Here is a 20809-nt window from a genome sequence, read left to right on the forward strand (position 1 = left end):
TTGCCCAACAGAACTTGGGAGAAAACCTGGTGCCACACAAAATGCCTTGGATTCAATCATCACCAGTCAAAGAACAATCAGCTCTTAAAATCAGTGCAAGATGTCTGTTACTCACTGGTCTGGGACACATGTCTGGAGAGGAAAGTTCTTCTCTGTCATCTTCCAAATCAGAACTTAGGAAGAAGTTATTCAGTCCGTCTGGAATCTGCTTTTCAACCTGCTGGGATGGGCTACTGGATTCCTCCTTCACGTCACAGAGCTCCTGGTTGCTGAGCTGTATTTTCTCATTCCTGACCTTCTTTATTTGCTGTAACTGATTGACTGTGTCTTTCACAAAATCTCTAAGTAGGCTGTCAGTCAGCAAACTGACCTTTTCCAGTTGGTCTTTTGACTTTTCTTCCTCTCTGAGTGGCAGTTTGAGCTGTGCTTCTAACTGGTTCTTTTCTTTTGTCAGCAAATCCAGAAGTGGAGTTGCAGACTTCTCCACGACACCAGGAGAGAGATCATCTAACTTTTCAGCACATTCTTCTCCCAGTGTCTTCTGCCTTTCCAGTTTTTCAGAAAGGAAATCTGAGATGTCATCCAACTGAACAGAGGAAATCTCATCCTCAAGACTAGAAACAAGAGGAGTGTGGGTGGCCTCCTCCTTTACAGCATCCTTCAGATAATCCACCACTGATTGTTCTTGGGCAAATAAACCAGTAGCTACAGAAATCTCCTTTATGCTGTTTGCTTTAGATGACAACTCCTCATCAACCCTTTCCTCAGCTGAAGCCTCTGAAACAGCTCTATCTGCAGGAGCTTTATCCTGGGAATAGTTCTCTATTGCATTTCTGCTCTGGCTTTCATCCTCTTTGCCAGGTTTGGGAATTCCTCTGTCTTTCTGCTCAGCTTTGTGTTGCTTCTCCAGTCTGTCATCAAAGAATGAGTCTTCATCCTTATTTGTGTCTAACTGGCTATCGATACTTTCTGTAATGTGAGAGATTTTTTGAGGAGGAGCAAAGATACCATGTTTCTCTTTGCAATCAAAGTATTTAATACCATCATAAGTTCCATTATTGTTCCCTTCAGGTTTATCCAACTCCACGCCAGCCCAAAACCCTTTGGCAAATTTAGTCAGCCCTTTGAATCGCAACGTTCCAGGCTGGACTTTACTCACGAGTACTCTATCACCAATGCTGAAATTTGACAAACTATCTGTTTCTTCTGTGATTGCAACAGGGGCCCACAGAGGGGACCCGGTAGGGGACTGTTCCGGCTCCACATCTCTGCGTTCGGTGTTTTTCATAAGTTCAGTTGGGGACTTGAGTTCCAGTAGCCTCTCTGAATGCATGCTGCCAGAGAGAGACCTGTCACTGAGGCACTCACTGATCTCACCATCGCTGCCCAGGCTGGTGGATCTGCTCCTGCTGGCCTGCTCCCTGTGCTGGGACTGCTCCCTCAGCGACTCCGCGTTAGCGGAGAGAAGGGATCCCTCGAAGTCATCTTTGTAACGCTCCCCAGGAGGTGTTTCTTCAGCTGACATCTGTTTTCTGGAGGAGGATCCTTCGAAGTCATCAAGGTACGATGGCTCTTTTTGAGTAAAAAGCTGCTCTGAAGGCAGATAACCTTTCTCCTCTGCAGATTTACTGAGCTTATTAAGAGACTCCTTTACACTTGGGCCACTTACAGCCTCTTTATCTGCCAGTCTCTGTTCTAGGATTTCTTCTGTAGCATGAAGACTTTCCACGCCCAAATCAAACAGTTCCTTCTGGGAGTGTTTGTTTTCAGAGCAGAGGTTCAGCGAGCTCTCCTGTTCTTTATCTAACATCAACAAGACATCAGAACTCTCCAGAGGCTTAACATGAGAACCTTCACTCTCATATTCCTCTGACTTTATGGATTCCACATCTTCTGTAATCTCAGATTTATGACTAACAGCAGCATCAACATTGGATGTGTTTACCACCTTGTTCACTGACTCAGGGGATACCCTGCTAATGTCTTTTATGTCTTTCAGAAGAGCTGATGAGGGCACACTATTTAAGGAATCACCAGATCCTGCTCTGGAACTCCTTGGTATTAGAACTGAGGAAGCTGTTCCAGAAGGTTCTCCAGCATGAACATCTGTCACAGCCACTGTCTTGGTGTGCACAGACACAGATCTCTCAGATCTTGACAACAGAGCATCTTGAAGGAAAATAACAAGTGAATTTCAGCAGATTGTATAACCCACAGTTTTACTGAAAACTGCAATCATAGGCAACTAAATTAACATCAAGATTTCTGTGCGAAAAGATACAAACTGGTGCCTTGGAATATATATTTCTGGCTGCCCTATGAACATGAGGAACATTCATTCAGTTCCAGGTTCTAATGCTTTCCTTTTGATACTTTCCTTCTAATACTGTTCCTTGTACCAGTATCCCAAGGTAAGGGCTCAGTTATTTGTTTGCAAGCCACAAATACAACCAGGATTAGAATGGGAGATAATGAATTGATAATGATAAACAGCAAAACATTGAAAAGTATAATAAAGAAACCCTATTAATGAGTTCTTCATTATTTTTCATTTCCTTACTTTCCTCAAGTGATAAAAGAACAGGAAACAAAAGGAAGGAAAAAGGTTGTCACTTAATTATGGTTTCAAACAAACCTCAGCAGGATTAAACTAAATACTGAATATTCAGGAAACAGCAAAACTAGAATCCTACTAAATAAAAACTGTGAAAACCCAGCTTGATCATTATGGTTTTATGAAGTCTGCATCCCCTCTTAAAACCTCTTCTTGAGTCAAGAAGGAAAAGGTTAAAAAATTTTAAAACTGTCAGCCTTCAAATTCTTCATCTGTAGTTTGGCTTCTTCCAGCTACATACCTGCGTGTTCTGAAATGGATTCCAAAGATGCTCTGGATCTCTCTGATTCAGTCAGTGATTTCCAGTTTTTAGCTGTCTCAGGCCTAAAATTGAAAAAAATCAAATTGCATGAATTACAGTTACACCAGAGTGTGTTGGGTTTTTTTCTTTAATAAATAAAAATGGAAATACAAGCATCTGTAATACCACACCAATGATAACACAAACAGTTTGCTTTGTCAACATACTGTGATGTTAAAAAGTAGAAATGGGGGCAGAGAGAAGAGTCTGGCAAGTCCTGGAAAGCATTTTTTTAAAAGACTAATTGAACCTTAGTCTTTTTCCCCAGACAAGAAAAAAAAAGAGAAAAAGAAAATAAATTGGGTTATTTCTTTTTTTTTTTACTTGAATGCACTAAAATTGCACCATCTGCTGGAGAAAATGAAACACTTAAAATACAGTAGGAAGTGCAGAATTCAGTTGAATTCTCTACCTTTTAAAACCCAGATTTAAGTTGCAAAGATGAACAGTTGCCTTACACAGTGCAACAGGCATAATGAGTGACCAAAATGGTAAAAGAATTCCTTCAAGGTCTCTAATCCATACAAACCATCTGGCACAATTCTTGCACAACCAGAAATTATTGTTCAGAAAAAAACTTTCAAGTAGGATCTGAAAGGCTGGGCAGGACAAAAGTGAGATGTATATGATTACAGGCACAGTAGACCTTATCTATTTTGGGTCTGGTGAGAGCAGCAAATAGGTCAACAGAATACTGCCAATATCCAGTGTTTTAAGGAAGAGCAGTTACCAGCTCTCCTTGCACTAAAGCAGCAATCATCACCATTCCAGAACAATCTCAAAAAGAAGGAGAAATCCCAGTTACCTATGGAGTGGTGGTGCCTTGATCTTAGGTTTTTCAGCAGCAGTTGAGGAGAGAGTTTTAATCTGAGGTTTGGCTGTTGGTGATGCCTCCAGATCCTGGCTCAGCTCTGCTTCAGTCTTCTTGATGAACTCATCATATGACTGCACATGGACAACAATCACTGCTGTTAATCTACTAAACCATAACTAAAATTTAACAATCAAAACCTATTAAATTAATGAAGAGTGCACTTGGTTTCTCTGTAGAACAATCCATTTAACTTTCTAAGGCTTGACATTGCAAATCCTAGAAATTTCAACACTTTACTTGCAAAAACAGGGTACATGAGCATCAACCACTCTTTAATCCAAGATAGGATACTAATGTGTATAAACATATATAAGCCCCCTGAACACTGCCAGTAACCCATTAAAGATATTTTAAAAGGGAACAGCATTTCTGTCTCAAGGCTCTGGTTTATTATCAAAAACAGTTAAATAGCCACAACAAGGCGAGGATGGATGGGGCTTTAAGCAACCTGGTCTAATTGAAGGTATCCCTGCCCAAGGCAGGGGGGTTGGAAGGAGATGATCTTTAAGGTTCCTTCCTACCCAAACCATTCTGTGTTTCTATATAACAGCCATGTTTCAATAACAATAATGTGTCTTTTGGAGCTGTTGGTATTTATCCAAGGCTAACAATCTTTTACTTCACCCTTCTTCCTACTGTTCCTAACCTCCAGTTGTTTGATCAAACTGGCTTCCTGGGCCTTCAGTCTCTCCTTTTGTCTCTTTTTCTGCTCCTTTTTCAGCTGGTAAACCACAGACTTCCTTTTCCGTAGCTCATCCTTCAGGGCCCTGATGCGTCCTTCGATGTCACTTTGATCAGAGGTGGTTTCTGAAAAAGTTCAGTTTCAGTCTTTATAAACTTGCACCTCACAAAACAGTTCTGTGCAAAGCAACAAACAGACATTTAGTAAACACAAAATATGCTCAAAAATGCCAGTTACTTTACTGAATATTCTAGAAACTAAATCACCAGTATGTTTTGGTCAGCTAGCAGGAACAGCTGGACATTTTGCTAATCCACCTCATTTCTGAATATAACAAACCCCTATAATGAAGGATTCCATCGTCAACAGCCAGTAAATGCAATCAAACTACTGTATTCTTTTTCCATTAACAACTGTTGTTAACCATTTAAAGAATAAAAAAAAAACAACTAAACAAAAAGAATGGAATCTCACTTGCTAATCAGGAGCACTTTGTGATGCCACTGTAATTAACAGCTCCTCCCAAACAGTAAGTGACCACTATGTAATTATGGCATTTCTTGATCAACTCATAAGGGAAAGATCTGCACATGCTTTCATCTCTGACGACCTTGTCTACGCGTGCATCAGACTGACAGGGCAGTGACCTCATTACTACTCAGCTCAGAACATTTGTCTCTTTGCCATGGAATGATTTATTGTGAAACCAGCACCAGCCTGATCGCCTTCCCACCTTTCTTCAGTGTTTGAAATCAAAGACTGCAGAGACTTCATTTTACAGAAGTTTATTTTCACTGTTGCTTGCTCTACATTTCATAACGGCTTCCTTGTATGGCTGCTGAGTCAGAGCTTGAAAATAACTTTATCAAGGTGCTGAAAAGCATCACTGTGTTGCAAACTCTCTCCAGACAGAATCCCAACACAAATTACTCAGTGTCCATACGTAGGTGTTACATACTCAGTTCGCACAGTAAGTTATCCAACTGTCACAAACAGTCAGTACACACAACAGAACCTCCTAATTCTTTCTCCACCAAAGACTTACCGATTCAAATAAGCAAAAAAAGCAAGAAAATGCCATCTCACTTGCTAATAAGTATTTTGTGATGCTGTATCAAGTCCACTGTGGAAAATGAGATGTTTTAGAGGCTAAAAGCATGGAAAGGGTCAGAATAGACTTCAAAGCTGAACAGAGTGGATGATGGTGGCTCAGAAGTCCTGTAACCCACATGAGTAACAGACTGGAAGCACACCAGGGAAAGGGCTGCTGTGTACCAGTTTACTTTCAATATGCTCTCCCTCAGCATTTACTGGCAGCCAGTTTGGATACTGGATAAAAGAGTATAAAGAGTCTGTATGGTACCTCTTGTATTTTATAGCTCAAAATGCAACCTTGGATCCTACTTTACTGCACACAGATCAAACCCTCCTCCAAAATTAAAAAGATAAGTCCTGAAGTATCCACTGATTGTGCACAAGGCAGTGCAGGTCCAAGGGGCTCACCCATACTGGCATGTAACAGAGCTGTACTGCTCCTGGAGCCAGGCTGTGCTCAGAAGGAGGTATTTTTAAATTTTAGGACCACCTTAACTGTTAACTTTTGCCTTCTTCATACCTGTTTGCAGGAACCTGCACTGCTTTCTAAAAGAAGAGATTATGTATAGAACTTCTTAGGTTTAGATGTTCTTAAGCTGAAGCTATGAAAACTGTAACGGGAAAATACTCCCACAAGCCCTAAACCCTGGCAACTTCTAGGAATGTCTGTCTGCTTCTCTACAGCTATGTCTGCATTTCAAATTTACTTGTTAAAAGCAAAAGCACTGAAAAAGCAATTTAAACCCAAGTGGATATCACACTTACCTGACTGTGTCATAGATAAGGATTCATCAGACCAGTTGTGAGATGTCTGGTGAGACCTCACAGGGGAACGTAGCTGTCCTCCAGTTCTGTGGCTGCCTTTGCTGGAGTCTTGCTTTGATAGAGGTATGCTGCTTCTGGGAGGAGACTATGAGAGAAGAAAAGGATAAATAAGAAATTGCAGTTTGAAAATAGGAGATCACAAGGAAAGAACAGCATGACAAGAGAACATCTCATAAACAATGGGACTTACACAACGATTTTAAGAAGAATTTAGTCTTTGCTAGACAATAAAACAAAACCACCAAGAGCAGCAGTAGTTGACTGCTTACTCTGAGTTTAGATTCCAATAAACCTGTTTATATTATTCCATTACCACCTAAGTGAACTGACAACGCTCTGACTCACAGGTGTTCAATACATTGGTGTCATCCTATTTGGTAACAACTAGGGCAGTAGGAACTCCTAGTAAATATATTAATGAAATCGAAAGGACCACTTCATGTAAGGGGTGCAAGATGTCATTTTAAATCACTGAAACAACAGGGCACTATTTCTCTGAGGCCAGGCAAAAAAATTCAAAGAGCAAATATTCTTCCAAAACACTGCTTAGTGGTTCAACATTATCCCACAAACCTTTCACACACCTTGAACATAACTTTCTGGCACATATTAGACATTTCACCTCACTGTCTTCTCATGAAATTTCCCAAGGAAGTATTTGGAATAAGTCTAGATGAGAGGGGTTTTTACCCCACAGACTCTGCTTTTTCTGTCTTATTGAGCACAGAGCAAAGTTATCAGGAGGAAATTCATCAAAATTATCATCCAAGTATAAGTAACAGTTGGAATGGAACAACGAGGCAGAATTAAGTAGCAAGCAGACATAAAATGAAACCCAAAGGACTGTGCACGAGGTTACAGCTCAGTTCTTCATCCTGTAGCTATACTTTGGGATACACTACTTGCAAATAAGGCAAAGGAGAAAAACACAGCATGGTTTCCATGGCCTCAAAGAATTTATACAATGGCAACAAGCTCCCCTACAGCTAATTCAAACTGGGTCAGTGTTCCACCACTCAGCACCGCATACCTACGGGACATACGCAAAATGTTTTGCAAGAGCACCCACAAGTTAAAAAATACCTAAACTGTGCGGAAGCAATTTTTCCTCAAGACTTCAAAGGACACGTCTGATCACAATGATTCCCCACAGTAATGTGAAATGGTATCACCAACACAGAAAATAAATTTAGTTAATAATGTCTGCTTTGCAGCTGGGATGGCTGTACTGACTACTTCTCCGACAGCCTTGCACAAGTGCAGGAGTACATACAGCAGAAAAGGTCACTCACGAGTTTGCCAGGCGAGGTGGAGGACTTGAACTCCTCAGAATAAGCCATTTCTTCATTAATTGTACTCTGATCTGGGCTTTCTGGCTGTCTATGGCCCATGGGCTCTGATGGGACAGACTCAGCAGGCAGACTGCCAAGATCTTCTGGGATAGAGCTTTCACTGTTCAGATGAGAGCAAGGCACTGGAGACTCTTCTTCACTAGCAGTTTCTGAGGTTTAATGAGAAAAAAGAAAGCAAGTAAGAACTTGCACCATCTTGTACGCAGAGGCTGAAGGCATAAGACTGAAGGCATACTTCATATGCTGCCTACATATAAAGTATTAACTGCTACCAATCCATGTCAAATAAGCATTATTTCACTCACCTAGACATTGATATTGGAATATTTAGCAAGAATAAGCATCTTTACTAGCAAACTATGATTTAAAACTACGATTTGTGTTCAAGAAACGACTGGACCTGGCACTTAGTGCCATGCTCTAGTTGACAAGGTGGTAATCAAAGGCTAGACTCGACCTCAGAAGTCTTTTCCAACCCAAAGAATTCTGTGATAACTGCCTCACATTCTTAATGATTGCTGAATATCGAGAATAAAGAGGTTTTCGGGATATTCTACCATTTTACAGACAACACACTCCAAAAAGATTATTAGGGAAACCAGTCCTTCCAGTTGACCATACACCAGCAAGAGTCACTATTAGTCTGAAGAAGTCATGGAGGAGCATATAATCTGCAAGCCAGATCTTGAATTTAGAATTGATTGCTTCCTTTACAGTAGTTGCAGAAAACATTTTAATGTTATGATTTCATCATGAGTCTCTCAAACGGCAACGAGCAAAATAATAAGTTGGGTTTTCAATATTCCTGTTTACTAAATTCCGCAGGAGTCACAGCATTACTGAGGCAGCCATGGAGAACTATTCACTGTTTGAGCAAAGGCTGGGAAAAGGAACAACTCCTGAAGCAGGTCTGGGCTCCAATGCTTACTAGTAGATACAACTAATGGAAAGTAAGTGTATTTTCTCAAATATTGATGAGGATTCAGCATTCATGCTGAATTTCTGTTCACTGGAACTTACTGACTCATACATGTATCATCTTTAAAATGTCTTATAATGCCTGAAATCCACATGACTTTTTTCAGTGACAGGTGGTAATAGGGCATGATTTTGAATTCCCTTTGCACATCCAAAGGATGTGCTGCCTGCTTTCAGCAAAGGGAGGAAAAAAGAAAAATCGATTGTTTTGAGAAGAATCCCTGAAGTTTGATTATTTTCCTCTCACTGCAATCCAGTTCTCTGTGGTTCATGCTGAAAGTATGGTCCACTTAAGACAGAACAGTAAAGCTGTATCTCCCAACACCTGGGAATTTAATTTTTCCTCACAATAGCATAATTCATACTAATTACACCCTAGCACCCTTTAGCACAACTGCACATTTCAAACAGTTATGTTGCACTAACAAAAGAGGGAAGAAAAATATGTTTTCAATTTTTTGGAAACAAAGACAAGGGCAAAGCAGCCTCTGATAGGAGCCATCCTCACCAACAGTACTAAGGCTAACAAGGAGAGACACTGCTCATTACTGGGGAAAATGGTTTTAATATAAGTTCAGAAGACTATCAGGAAAAAAAATCATGCCATATTGCAATATTTCTGCTTTGAAAGACATAAACATAGTTTAAATTGTATGTAGAAATGACCGGTGGGCTTATGCTGCACTGTTCACTTGGGAAGATACACAGCAAAGGAGAAATACACATTTCACTATGGTGTAAAATAGGGCTAAAAGAACAAGGCAACAGAAGGCAGTAAAGAGTGCAGAAATTGAGATTCTAAGAGGGTCCAGAGAACAACCACCACTGAAACATCGAAGAAGGAAGAAAGCACAAACCCAAGCAATCGCTGTGTCAAATTATGCTTCACTCCTGTCATTTGCATCACTTTCCCCTGCTTCCCATTACCTTTGGGCTCAGTTCTCTGATCCCCCAGCTCTTTCTTGGCTATTTTGGTTTTGAGCAGCTCTTTGTCCCAGGCAGCCAGAGCCTGCTTTTCTATCCGCCGTATTTCTGCTTCCTCTGCATCCAGGCGGCGCTTCCACTCCAGCAACTCTTCCGCGTGTTGCCGACGCTGCATCAGCTTCTGTTCCCGCTTAGTTAGGAACCTGGCAGGCAGAGGGAAGACAATGGGAAAAGAGCCAGCCACACTCAAAGACCCCAATACCCAGATGCTCTGTTGCCACCATGCCCAGAATTGTAGTTGTTCAATTTGTTTTCTAGGATAATATCCACACTGTCTCCTAGACTTTTGACGTGCTGCTGAAAAAACCCCACAAGTAGACAAGAGATTTTTTTCTCTGCAGTAAGCAAAGTCTACATCATACTGTAAACACACTGTTTACCCTTTAAAAATCTTCAAAATCATTAAAAGTGCTATAAACTATTCACTAAAATGAACAGAGAAAGCTCCCAATTTCAGGACATGAAAAGTACCTGTGGTATTAAACTGGAACCCTCTAGAAAGCACCGACTGTTTGAAAAATGAACCTTTTTACTAAGCCCAATGGCAGACAAATTGTAACTTCATTTGCCCCACAGTTCTTTCCAAATATGTAATTATAAGAGAAGGTGATTCTGTATTAATAGTTCTCCTGAATTACTGGAGCTTTAATCCTTCTTGCTTTAAACATCATCTCTATGGATTCCCACACTTGGAATGTTAATTGTGAGCTGACAGCATCAAGAGAATAAGGATGCAGGACTGTTTCTTCCCAGCTACTAACATATCTGGCTGCTAGTTTAAGAACAGATAAAAAGTAAAGCTCTTGCTGAAAGTTAGCAGATACTTTCTTTGTGACAAGGAGTTCTTAGGTGATCCATGAAACCTTAGAAATGAGGAAAGCCTCTTGGAACTTTGTAGATACAAATAGGTTTGTGTGCACACACTAGTTCTCTTTGCCAGCTCCTGTCTTATTTCTGAACATGGAAGTAACCAAGACCACAGCACTTAACCTTTCAGACAGTAAATGGAAGCAAGTTCAACATTAACTGCACACACTTTCTCTGACGTGCCAAGAATGTGAGAAGAGTGTCTATCAATCCATTCATCTCCTACACTGAAAGTTTTAAGATGTCATAGAATCACTCTGTAGAAAATACATGTTCTGCCAGCTAGAGAGCGTTTGCCACTAGTACAGAAGGTGTGGTGCCATAAAAGGCAGTCTTCAAAGACCTGGGATACTTTGATTTGTAAATGCCTTTATAATTTGTAATTTTCAAGCCATCCCAAACACTCAGCATCAAAGTTTTTAAGCTGCAAAGCAGATCATAATCTCATTTGTGCTTTTTAATCCCTCATGTTTCAAAAAAACCTTTTATTTACAGAGACTGGGATGGTCAACTGCCTAATCTACAGGTCTCGCCTCCTAAGGGATATTTCTTGTTTGCTCAGTTCTGTTCCCTGGAAAAGTGAGCTGGCAGTTGATCAGAAAAGTTAAGATTCAGAGCTATCCTTCTCTAAGACAGATTCAGATGAAGGGAACAAGGGATGACGTGAAGATAAAAGTTTCAGAAGCCAGTAAGACTTGCTCATAACCTTCTTTGTGATGGTCAAAACAAGAGCAGGTGAAAAACAGAAGCAACCTCAGACTGCCTGGAACATCTGCCACCTTCAAGTTGGCAGATTCCATGAGTTTGTGCATTATTTCATCACTTCCTATAGACAAACATCAAACATAGTTTACTCTTAGGCAAAACTTGACAGGTTGGTATCATTAAGAAGGTAGACTACCAACAGTAATTGCATTACAAACATGACAGGGACAGTCATGATTATCTTGTGTCTTTCACCAGCTCTATCAAATTTATCCACTCTTACTCTCAGACACAGTCAGTTCCAATCAGCCCAGCAGATCATGTATTTGGAGGTCATTATTACAATGATCTCAGCGCAGAAGGAAACTTTTTCTTCTTCCTTCACCCACTGTTTGATTTCATCAGAAAGTTTGGATCTTCACACTGGATCTCGAGGGAGGCAAACCCAGTTGAAATAAAATGCAAGAGAAAGGCTGAAATAAATGGATTCAAGGGAGCAGGACTCCTTAAAAGCAGATGTCAAATGAAGTAACCTAGAGCACCACAAACAGGAGGAGAATTAATGAAATTACCATGAAAAGAATTACCACACAAGGACTACTGAATAAGAAAGATAAATCAACAGAAGTGATGGGAGAGAAAGATTCCAACAAAAAAACCTACAGGAAGAGGAGGATCAAAGCAGCTTGGCCAAAGATGCAGACCCTTTTAAAACCCTGGGGTTTAACAGGACAGAGCCATAAGGTGGATATACACTGCCTTAATATTTACTACAGTCTAGAGGGTTCCAGTTCCAACACCAAGGGTACACACTCATCCTCAAAAGCAGAAAAAAAAAAATGCAAAAGGACATATGGCATCTATGCAGCTGGAAATGTGGGGCAGCAAAGAAGAAGCAGCAGCACTCAATTACAGCAGCATGATTTCAAAGTCTAACTGTTTCTCTGTGCTAACATCACACATTTCATCCATGCATTTCAAATATTAGCTTGGAAACATTAACCTGCTGCTCTAACCTGTATTTGTATATTTTTATCCAAGGTATAGTGACTTTAAGCTTAAACTATGTGGTTTCAGCAGCTGTTCTGAAGTAGCAACCAGACAGTGGGAGCAAAGTGAATTGTCTGTGTGCCACTCAGAACACAGTGGGAGTAAGAGATTAGAATCCTAGAATGGCTTGGGTTAAAAGGGACGTTAAATATCACCTCGTTCTACCCCTCTACCATAGGACTCCCCATCCAACTGGGCCTTGAACAATTCCAGGGATGGGGCTGCCACAGCTTCTCTGGGCAACCTGTGCCAGGGCCTCACCACAGTCACAGGGAAGAATTTCTTCCTTCTATTTAATCTAGATCTACCCTCTCACTCTAAAGCTGTTACCCCTTGCCCTATCACTACAGGCCTTGGTAAAAAGTCTCTCAATTTTTCTTATAACCCCATTTTATATATTGAACAGGCACAATAGGGTCTCCCTGGAGCTCTTCTTCTCCAGACTGAACAAGCCTTTCCTCTAGGAAAGTTGTTCCATCTCTTTGAATCTTTTGTGGCCTCCTCTGGACCTGCTCCAACAGATCCATGTCTTTACAGCACTGGGGATCCCCGAGGTGGACACAGGACTCCAGGTGGGGTCTCACCAGGGCAGAGTAGGGGGGACAATCACCTCCTTGACCTACTGCCATGTCTTTTCATGCAGCCCAGAATACAGCTGGTTTGCCGGGCTGCAAGTACACGCTGCTGAGTCATATCCAAGTTTTTGGTCCACCAGCATCCTGAATGTCCTTCTCTGAAGAACTGCTCTCAATCCATTCATCCCCCAGCCTGGATTGATTGCCCTGACCTTGCACTTGGCCTTGTTGACCTTCCTGAAGGTCACACTGGCCCACTCCTCAAGCCTGTCCAGGTCCCTGTGGATGGCATCCCTTCCCTGCAGTGAATTAGCTGCACACTCAGCTTGGTGCAAAGCTGCTGAGGGTGGACTCATTCTCCTGTCTACGTGTGATAAAGGTCTGGAAACGGTGAGGCCAGTGTCAAACTGGCCTGAAGAACCTCTGGACTTTCCAGGACTGAACAGAGCATGCTCTATCAAAGAGTCTATCACTTGAGAAATATACAGTTACCTGACCAATTGGTTGTAGATATACAGCTGGAATTTGGGGTGGAGGTTGGGAAAACAGACACTGAGAGAGGCCCAGTGGTGAGACGTAAAGACAGAGAAGAAGTAGTGAACAGGAGAGCAGTGTCTACAAAATAAGGAGGAAGAGTTTACAACTAAGACAGCAATAAAGCCAGAAAGAATGAGAAAAGGATAGCATCTAGCAAAGAACTTTAAAATTAATTGCATTTAACATTGTATAGTTAATACCCAACATCTGCAGTAGAAAAACTATACACTGTTATGCAGAAGGTTACAGAACATACATTTATAACACTTTGTTTTCTGTCAATGAAAGGCAAGCTTTTTTCACACTGCTGTATTTTTCTTTAAATTTTGGAAGGAGTTTTATTGCTTTGATGCAGAATTCCACATGCACCAGTTAACATATCTCAACCCAATCTTTCTCCTGCTATTCTGTTGATAGAGGGTATCCAGTATTAAATAACATGTTGGTTTTGCAATATCGACAACTTTGCTGGTCTGAAACTTTAAACACATTTTCATTCACCTGGCGAAACCTCAGTAAAATTATTTCTACAAAGGTAAGCACCAGTGAAAGAGCCAAAAAAAAAAGGAGGTTAAATAATGCATTTTTAAACCATGAGCAATTCCAGGAAAAGTCTGAGATATAACTGTAATTCACATTCCAGCTGCTAATTGGGGTTTTTTGCAACAAAGTACAGACTTGGTCTCAGAATACTCATATATTTCATTTGAAGTACTAACTACAGAAAGGTAAGGCCTATTGTTTTTAACAAAATCTACATAAACTTACAGCTGAGCTTAAAATGGTATTTCTTACAGTATTACCATTTTAAGCTAATTCCTAATGAATTATAAAATTTATAGAAAAATACCATGCTCCATTTAGCTCTACCAACCACAATGCAAGCTAAGAAGCATACTAAGGAAAAGCAAAAGAAAATGAGCATTTAATTAGTTATTGCACAGATCATCATTAAAGTTGCATATGCAAGGAAAGCCAGGGGAAAGTGGTTAATTGTCTTTGACAGAGCATGCTCCTGTTCACATGCAGGCTACACAGACTCATCAGTTAAAAGTAAAACAGAACTATTCTTTCATTCCCCTTTTAGCATAAGACAAATATTAAAGCTGCCTCCTAAGTAAGGAGGCCAAAGGATTTCCACCTTGCTGTGGAGCACAGCAAATCCAGCATAGCAGGCTTTCCCAGTTCCTTCCTCTACTTCCTTTGCATTTATCATTCAGCTTTTTCCTTTTGCCCTATTTCACACCCTGATGGATTACTCTCAAATGGCAGCTTCCTACTATTATGCCCCAGAGCAAGTGCCTTACTCTATTAATATTATGTGCTTTACAAATAAGAACACTGAAATCAAAGATACAAAGTTGGCACCGTTTTTCAGTCAAAACACCTGCCAATGAGGAAGATCAGGTTTTGCTTACACAAAATAATTCTTCCTTTGAAAATATACAGCAATACAAGACAAACCCATAAAAACAAAAATACATGACTACATACATCACAGTTTCCACTTGTTCTGCCTCAAACAACTGTTTCAGCTCAAATCCTGCTATTCAGCTTTGAAAAGTATTCTCCAGGTGAGCAATTATTTTCAAACACAAAAGATAATAATCAACTGATGATTAAAATATCTTTAAGAGTAGAACATATTTTATATCGACTACTATCCCTTGTAAGAGTAAAAATTATCAATATGTAATTCCTTCTGCAATCATAAAGTGCTACTTAGAAAGGAAGGTACTTGGAAAAAAAGATTTCAAAACCAGCACTGACAAGACCATTACCTGATAAAAAGTAGCAAAGGAAGCCTTGAATCTACAAGCGTATTTGTCATCTCTTTTAGTATTAATACTATATTTCAAAATTCATAAGCTGCAGCATGGTTTTTTATTACCATTTGAAATTTGTTGAATCTCAAGTGGGGAAAAAAATTAAGACCCTCCGTTAACAAAAAAATAGGATCAGAAGGTAAAACTTGTTTTCTCAAAACCCTAGAAGTCAGCCTGGCCTACAGCACACATGCTTTCCAAGTCCCCATCTAAGCCATTTAATAGCCTCAAAAGATAGTTTGAGAATTTGCTGCTGTAACGATGGGGTGGTTCTCACATGACTTGGATATGTCAAGAGTTTTGTTTGGGAAATATGACACTTCAGAAACTTGAAATAATCTGTGCTTTTGGCTGTTCTGTTTACCAGATGCTGCCACAAGAGTCTGAATAAAATGGCACTCAAAGCTAGAACATGAAGACCAGGAAATCAGAACGTGGTTTTGGTTTTTTCTACTTACACCAAACCCTCACTTACTACTACTGGGGTTTATTTTCATCATATACAAATACGTGGGAAATGTGCTTCTCAAATGATTACAAGCCAAGAGGGTGCTAAGGAGTCAAGGACAGCTTGCCTTTAAGTGGCCCTGCTTGCTTTATGATGTTTTATCCAGCTGTGTTCAGAGTCTCAGGGGAAAAGGCATTACAAAGATCACCCACACTGACTAACATGCAGTGACTTATCTTGGTTATAAACTAAAAAAAAAATCGTTTAAGCAAAGACTATTTCTTGTAGTAAGTGGCAGAGGCCAGACTTTTAATGGATTAGTCTCAAGTAAGAACTTAAGGCTTCAAAATAACAAGCACAGGCCAATAAAGCATTTGTAATATTTAGTACAGACAAAGCAATTCCAGTACGGAAAAGATGTAGAAACAATTTTTATCTAAAATGATTTAATAGGTGAAATCAGGAGACTCATTCTTGGTTTTCAGACCCAGGGACTGCACATATACTTCATTATTTCCTCTGACATCTAACAACCATTTGCAACATTTTTTCAATCTGGGAACCACACAGAGGGAAAAGAAAGCTTTTATTAACTGCCTGTCCTCCCAGTCACCTACATACCACCTCCATTCATAAAGAAAAACTTAGAGAATTCATCCCTAGCTAATTTTAATGCAACCAAAATTAAAATTCAGCAACTGGACAATAAGGTAGAAATATCATATCTGACAAGCTCAGTGTCTTTCAGTCAGATCTCAAACTCAGTTACTAGTTTTTGCATAAGACTATTGCTATTGTAACTTATGTTTCAACTCAAAATAAAATTGATGCTGTAATTCCAGATTCTTGTTCCCTGTATGTTTTCCCCCTTAAAATAAAAGAGGAGATATAAAATACAGGCACCATTTTGACCATTTGACTTCAGGTTTCTCATTGCAAGAGAAACTCGGACAAGATGTACCATGAAGCTGGAGCCCATCCATGTTCCTTGTACCTACAAATATCAAAAGCTCTTAAACTCATGTGCTTTTACCAACTCTATCAAGAATATTAAAACCAGTAATCTACAATAAAACCTTGACCACATGGCCTGCCAGCTAAAAATGCTTAAATGTCAGTATTCATGCAAGAACTATAGCCTTTAAATTATTATATTCAAAAATTAATATAGTTTTATTCATGCTTCTAATCAGCTATTTTGCAAGCAATTCAGATCAAAGTGTATTTCATAGCAATACCAGTAATTTTTCTGATTAATGGCCGTTTTCCGTGCAGATGTGGGCCAAACCAACTCCTCCTATTAAAATAGCAAAGTTTTGTGAAAGAAAAAAGAAATATAGTTACTTTTCATCCATTCTGCTGCGCATCTTTTTGAGTTTCTGCATGATGCTGCTGGTCTCACTGCTGGAGATTGAGATTGGGGAAGGGCTGCGTGTTTCTGCATCAGCTGGAAGCGGACTAGAACCATTGCTCTGCTTCATGTCATCCTCACTGTGAAGCTCCTGCAATTAAGTGTTTAAAAAATCCAACATTAAAAGTTAAGAATATCCCAAAATCTTGTAAAATTTGTGTTAATTTATCTTACTTCTCCCCAGATACATCAAATACTGCTTCAGGTAAGTCTGATTACTGGCAGACTTAACTTCAGTTTCCAACCTCATTTTTATTTGACAGAAAGCTTTTTAGTACATCCTTTGTCTTCATAATTTAAGTTCTCCTCTAATGGTATCCAGAATAAAAAAAAAAAAATCACACCAGAATTCAGTTACCCAAACAGAAAACCAATCCTTTCTATACTACTACCATTAAACTTGTGTCTCCTCAAAATATTGAGAGGAGGCAGCTAGTAACCAAAATCCCATCTTGCTACCTTGTAAAGCAGATGCAAGAAACTTAAGTGTAATGACACTAACACACACACACAAAGCAGTAAGTTTTGGGTTTACTGCCTATATTTAGTACTTTGGGGTCTGACAAGTAATCAACCAAAAATAAAAGCCTGAGGGACCTCAGCATCAAAAACCTGACATTCCCAAAGTCATTAGTTCAGCTTGAGACTTAACAAAACCATCTACTGCCCAGTTAAAACATTTTGTAACTTTTCCAAAGGCCCTTCCTTAAACAATGCTCTAAAGCAACTAAACGCTGCGATGAAGAGGGTGAGTTGAGGCAGACAAAACTTCCAGGTGATAGGTCCAATCCTGCAGCTTTCCACTCCTGAAAGTGTATGGCCGAAGAGGGAAGACTGCAGCTTCTGTGCTGGACACTTACCATCTTGTTTTCCCCTGCAGACTTCAGTTTTTCCTGCAGTTTCATGGTAGTCTGGCGGATTCTCTCTATTTCCTCCTGCTGTTTGAGGATCAGCTGCCTCTCCTTCCGAGCAGCCTTGTTAGCCTCTTGGAGACGCTTAATTTCTGCCTTTGAGATGGAAAAGATTAAGCATAAGAACTGTGACAGACCCCTCTCAAGAACAGACACAAAACTGCCACAGTGCCCTCGCTGTGGGTTTGTAATGACTGCAATTATATGATGAAGTAAGTAGGCTCAACTTCAGCAGCAAAGAACAGGAGAGCAATTAATTAATTAATTAATACCCCAAAGTCTCAACCAGTGAGATTACAGACACAGAAGGACCCATTGAAAAGGACCAAAATGCAAATAAAACTTACAGGTAAGAAATACTGCCAGCTTCCTAACCAAAAGCTGGTATGGAGTTTCCTGAATTCTTAGCTTTTACAGTGTCTGAAACGTTTAATGGGTACACAGAGGTTTCAACAGGATTTTTCTATAAGGCAGTTACCTTTTCCTGCTGTAATCTCAGCAGCAGACCACGCTGCCTCTTTCGAATAGGAGGCATCTTATCATCCTCTCCCTTGTCTCGCAAGTGCCTGTAAACAGATTGGAAGAAAGAATAGAAGTATAAATAATTATTATTCTGTATTATTATAAAGCAATCTTAAGTAATAAGAAAAAAGTGCACAATGGGCTTTTCACTCTTTAAAGTGAAAAAAAAAAAATGTTTCCTCTTCCTAACCTGCAGAAGGGTATATGCCTGTGCTTAATCCTTGATATGCCCTATAGTGAAATATTTTGTACCACATAGTCAGACAGACACAGTTAAAGGGCCAGGTAACATGAGATCTCACAGGAATCTCAGGGCAGAAGCTCTGAGAGGTAGCAGGCTCACCATTTGAGAAAGGCAGACAGAAGGACACTTGGATCACTACCTCACAATCCTTTGTCAAACCCACTATGACAAGAGATTGGAAGATGATGTCTGATAAACAATGGTACTCTCATGCAGAGAGTGAACACAGAAAAATATTACCAATTAAATCTGGCCACCACTGATCAGTAGTGTCACTGGGTACTTCAACTGGCATTCCAGGACAAAGCATATGTTAGGTTGGAAACAAATCATTAAGTACAACACGTATCCCAATTCCCAAAATGTGGCCTGAGTCAACTAAAATTACCTCAGATAACCCTCAAGCAAAGAAAGGTGGAACTGTTTCACAGTTTTATACCTTCCTGAACTAAGACTTGTAGAGTAATTGTTGGCAACTACCTTCTCTGACTGACAACAAATCTGATATTCTACTGTTTAGGTGAAACACTCCTTTATACAAACCACATGCAATGTAAACATCAAAGCATACTTATAAACTGGGCCCTGTGCTTTCCAAGTCCCAATAACACTTCTATAGGTTACTGATGTCAGAAGATTAGTTCAACCATTGATATTTAGTAAGGGAGGAGTGAGGTGGAAACAAAACCTTAAAAAGTACAAGGAAATGATCAGTCAGCAATAACATATATTCAGAGCTGTCTTACTTCTTCTGGTGTTCCAGCCAGGCTAGTTCAGCCTTGGTCTTCTCTTTCAGAGCCTTCTCCCGGAGCCGAAGCAGAGAGGACTGATGAGCTGCTCGCATTTCCTCCTCCTTCATGTACTGCCTTACCATCTCCATGGTAAACTTGGAGAAACTATCTTGCCCCCCTGAGAATGGCATGCTTAGCTCCTAGAAGGCAGGACAAATGTGGCATGATTTGATAACACAGAAATGCCAAGGCTTTTTTCAATTACAAAGTGTGTGTGTGTATATTCAGATACAGACACACACAAAAACAGATGTAGGAAGGGAAGCTGTTTTTTCTCTAAGCTTTGTGCAGACCAGCTCTTTCTGCCCTGGGCTGTGTGACAGTTTTGGGGTGTCCCTGCTTCGACCACAGAGATGAGCCATCCTCCTGTATTTCCTAGCTGTGTGTTGGCATAGGAGGAGGACTTAATCCACTGGGATTTTACAACCCACCTCAAAAGGTCACTCCTCTTCTCCAAAGCCACAAGGTAGAGGCCTGGATGGACTGTTCCATAAGTCATCACACTTGTACAACAGTGACATACAGCATGATTCATACGTCTCTCTGTTTTGGGATGCCCAAGGAACCAACCAACCACAGGGAGGAAAAGAACCCTAAAGCTTGCAAACACAACTAAGAACGGCTCACTTGAAGCTCATCAGCTCAACCATTTCAGCTCAGTTTATCTGACTTAACTACGGTTGCTTGACCTACCTTGATAGATGACAGAGCTGTTTTTTCTGGGGACACTTCCTCGTCAGAATCATCTCGACTACCCCGCTTCTTCTCCAGGTTATTTCTGCGATGACTCTCAGAGGGCAGCAAAGACCGAAAAGATTTTTCTTCAATCTCATCCTCTGTCATGGACTCATCAAATTTCAGGGAATACTCCGTTGCAACAGAAGCAGAATCTGAGGGAGAAATCAGGGAAGTGTCTTTACATACTCAGGTATGTAACATGAATGCAGTTTTACTCTGTCTCATCCCAGTAAAGTTAAGGGGGCAGGAAAGTAAGGGAGATAACTACTCTAATGCAGAAAAATGAGTGTTTAGGAAATAGTGATTTCGAGTTACAGGACATCATGAAATACTGTCATCCAGCTTCAAAAGACCTAACAGACTTCTGTACACAGGTATAAATAAATTTCTGGGGTTGCTGAAACATCTGGCATTCAGCCTGCAGGTTCAGCAAGTGAACATCTGGCTCAGCTAGCACTGCAGAATGTAGAATCACTCTC

The 20809-nt window shown here is 40.2% G+C and overlaps 1 protein-coding gene across 14 annotated transcripts in view; it reads right to left on the bottom strand.

The window, feature by feature from the left end:
• The window catches only part of CEP350 (centrosomal protein 350), a 58128-nt gene that overhangs the window by 13047 nt on the left and 24272 nt on the right, over positions 1-20809 (bottom strand). For 11 of the 14 annotated variants that reach the window (XM_017815804.1, XM_017815810.1, XM_017815807.1 and 8 more), the window contains 13 exons: positions 20286-20482; positions 19548-19732; positions 18514-18601; positions 17985-18131; positions 17058-17215; positions 13395-13517; positions 9649-9848; positions 7684-7892; positions 6332-6476; positions 4436-4596; positions 3721-3860; positions 2856-2938; positions 116-2169 (listed from right to left, as the gene is read on the bottom strand). In XM_017815804.1, the coding sequence (XP_017671293.1) occupies positions 116-2169; positions 2856-2938; positions 3721-3860; positions 4436-4596; positions 6332-6476; positions 7684-7892; positions 9649-9848; positions 13395-13517; positions 17058-17215; positions 17985-18131; positions 18514-18601; positions 19548-19732; positions 20286-20482 (3890 nt within the window). The remainder of the gene's footprint in view (positions 1-115; positions 2170-2855; positions 2939-3720; positions 3861-4435; positions 4597-6331; positions 6477-7683; positions 7893-9648; positions 9849-13394; positions 13518-17057; positions 17216-17984; positions 18132-18513; positions 18602-19547; positions 19733-20285; positions 20483-20809) is intronic. The other 3 variants (XM_017815815.1, XM_017815814.1, XM_017815811.1) reach the window with 1 other exon arrangement.

Source organism: Lepidothrix coronata, unplaced genomic scaffold (assembly GCF_001604755.1).
Source record: "Lepidothrix coronata isolate B3197 unplaced genomic scaffold, Lepidothrix_coronata-1.0 Scaffold52, whole genome shotgun sequence".
In the NCBI taxonomy this organism is placed as follows: domain Eukaryota; kingdom Metazoa; phylum Chordata; class Aves; order Passeriformes; family Pipridae; genus Lepidothrix; species Lepidothrix coronata.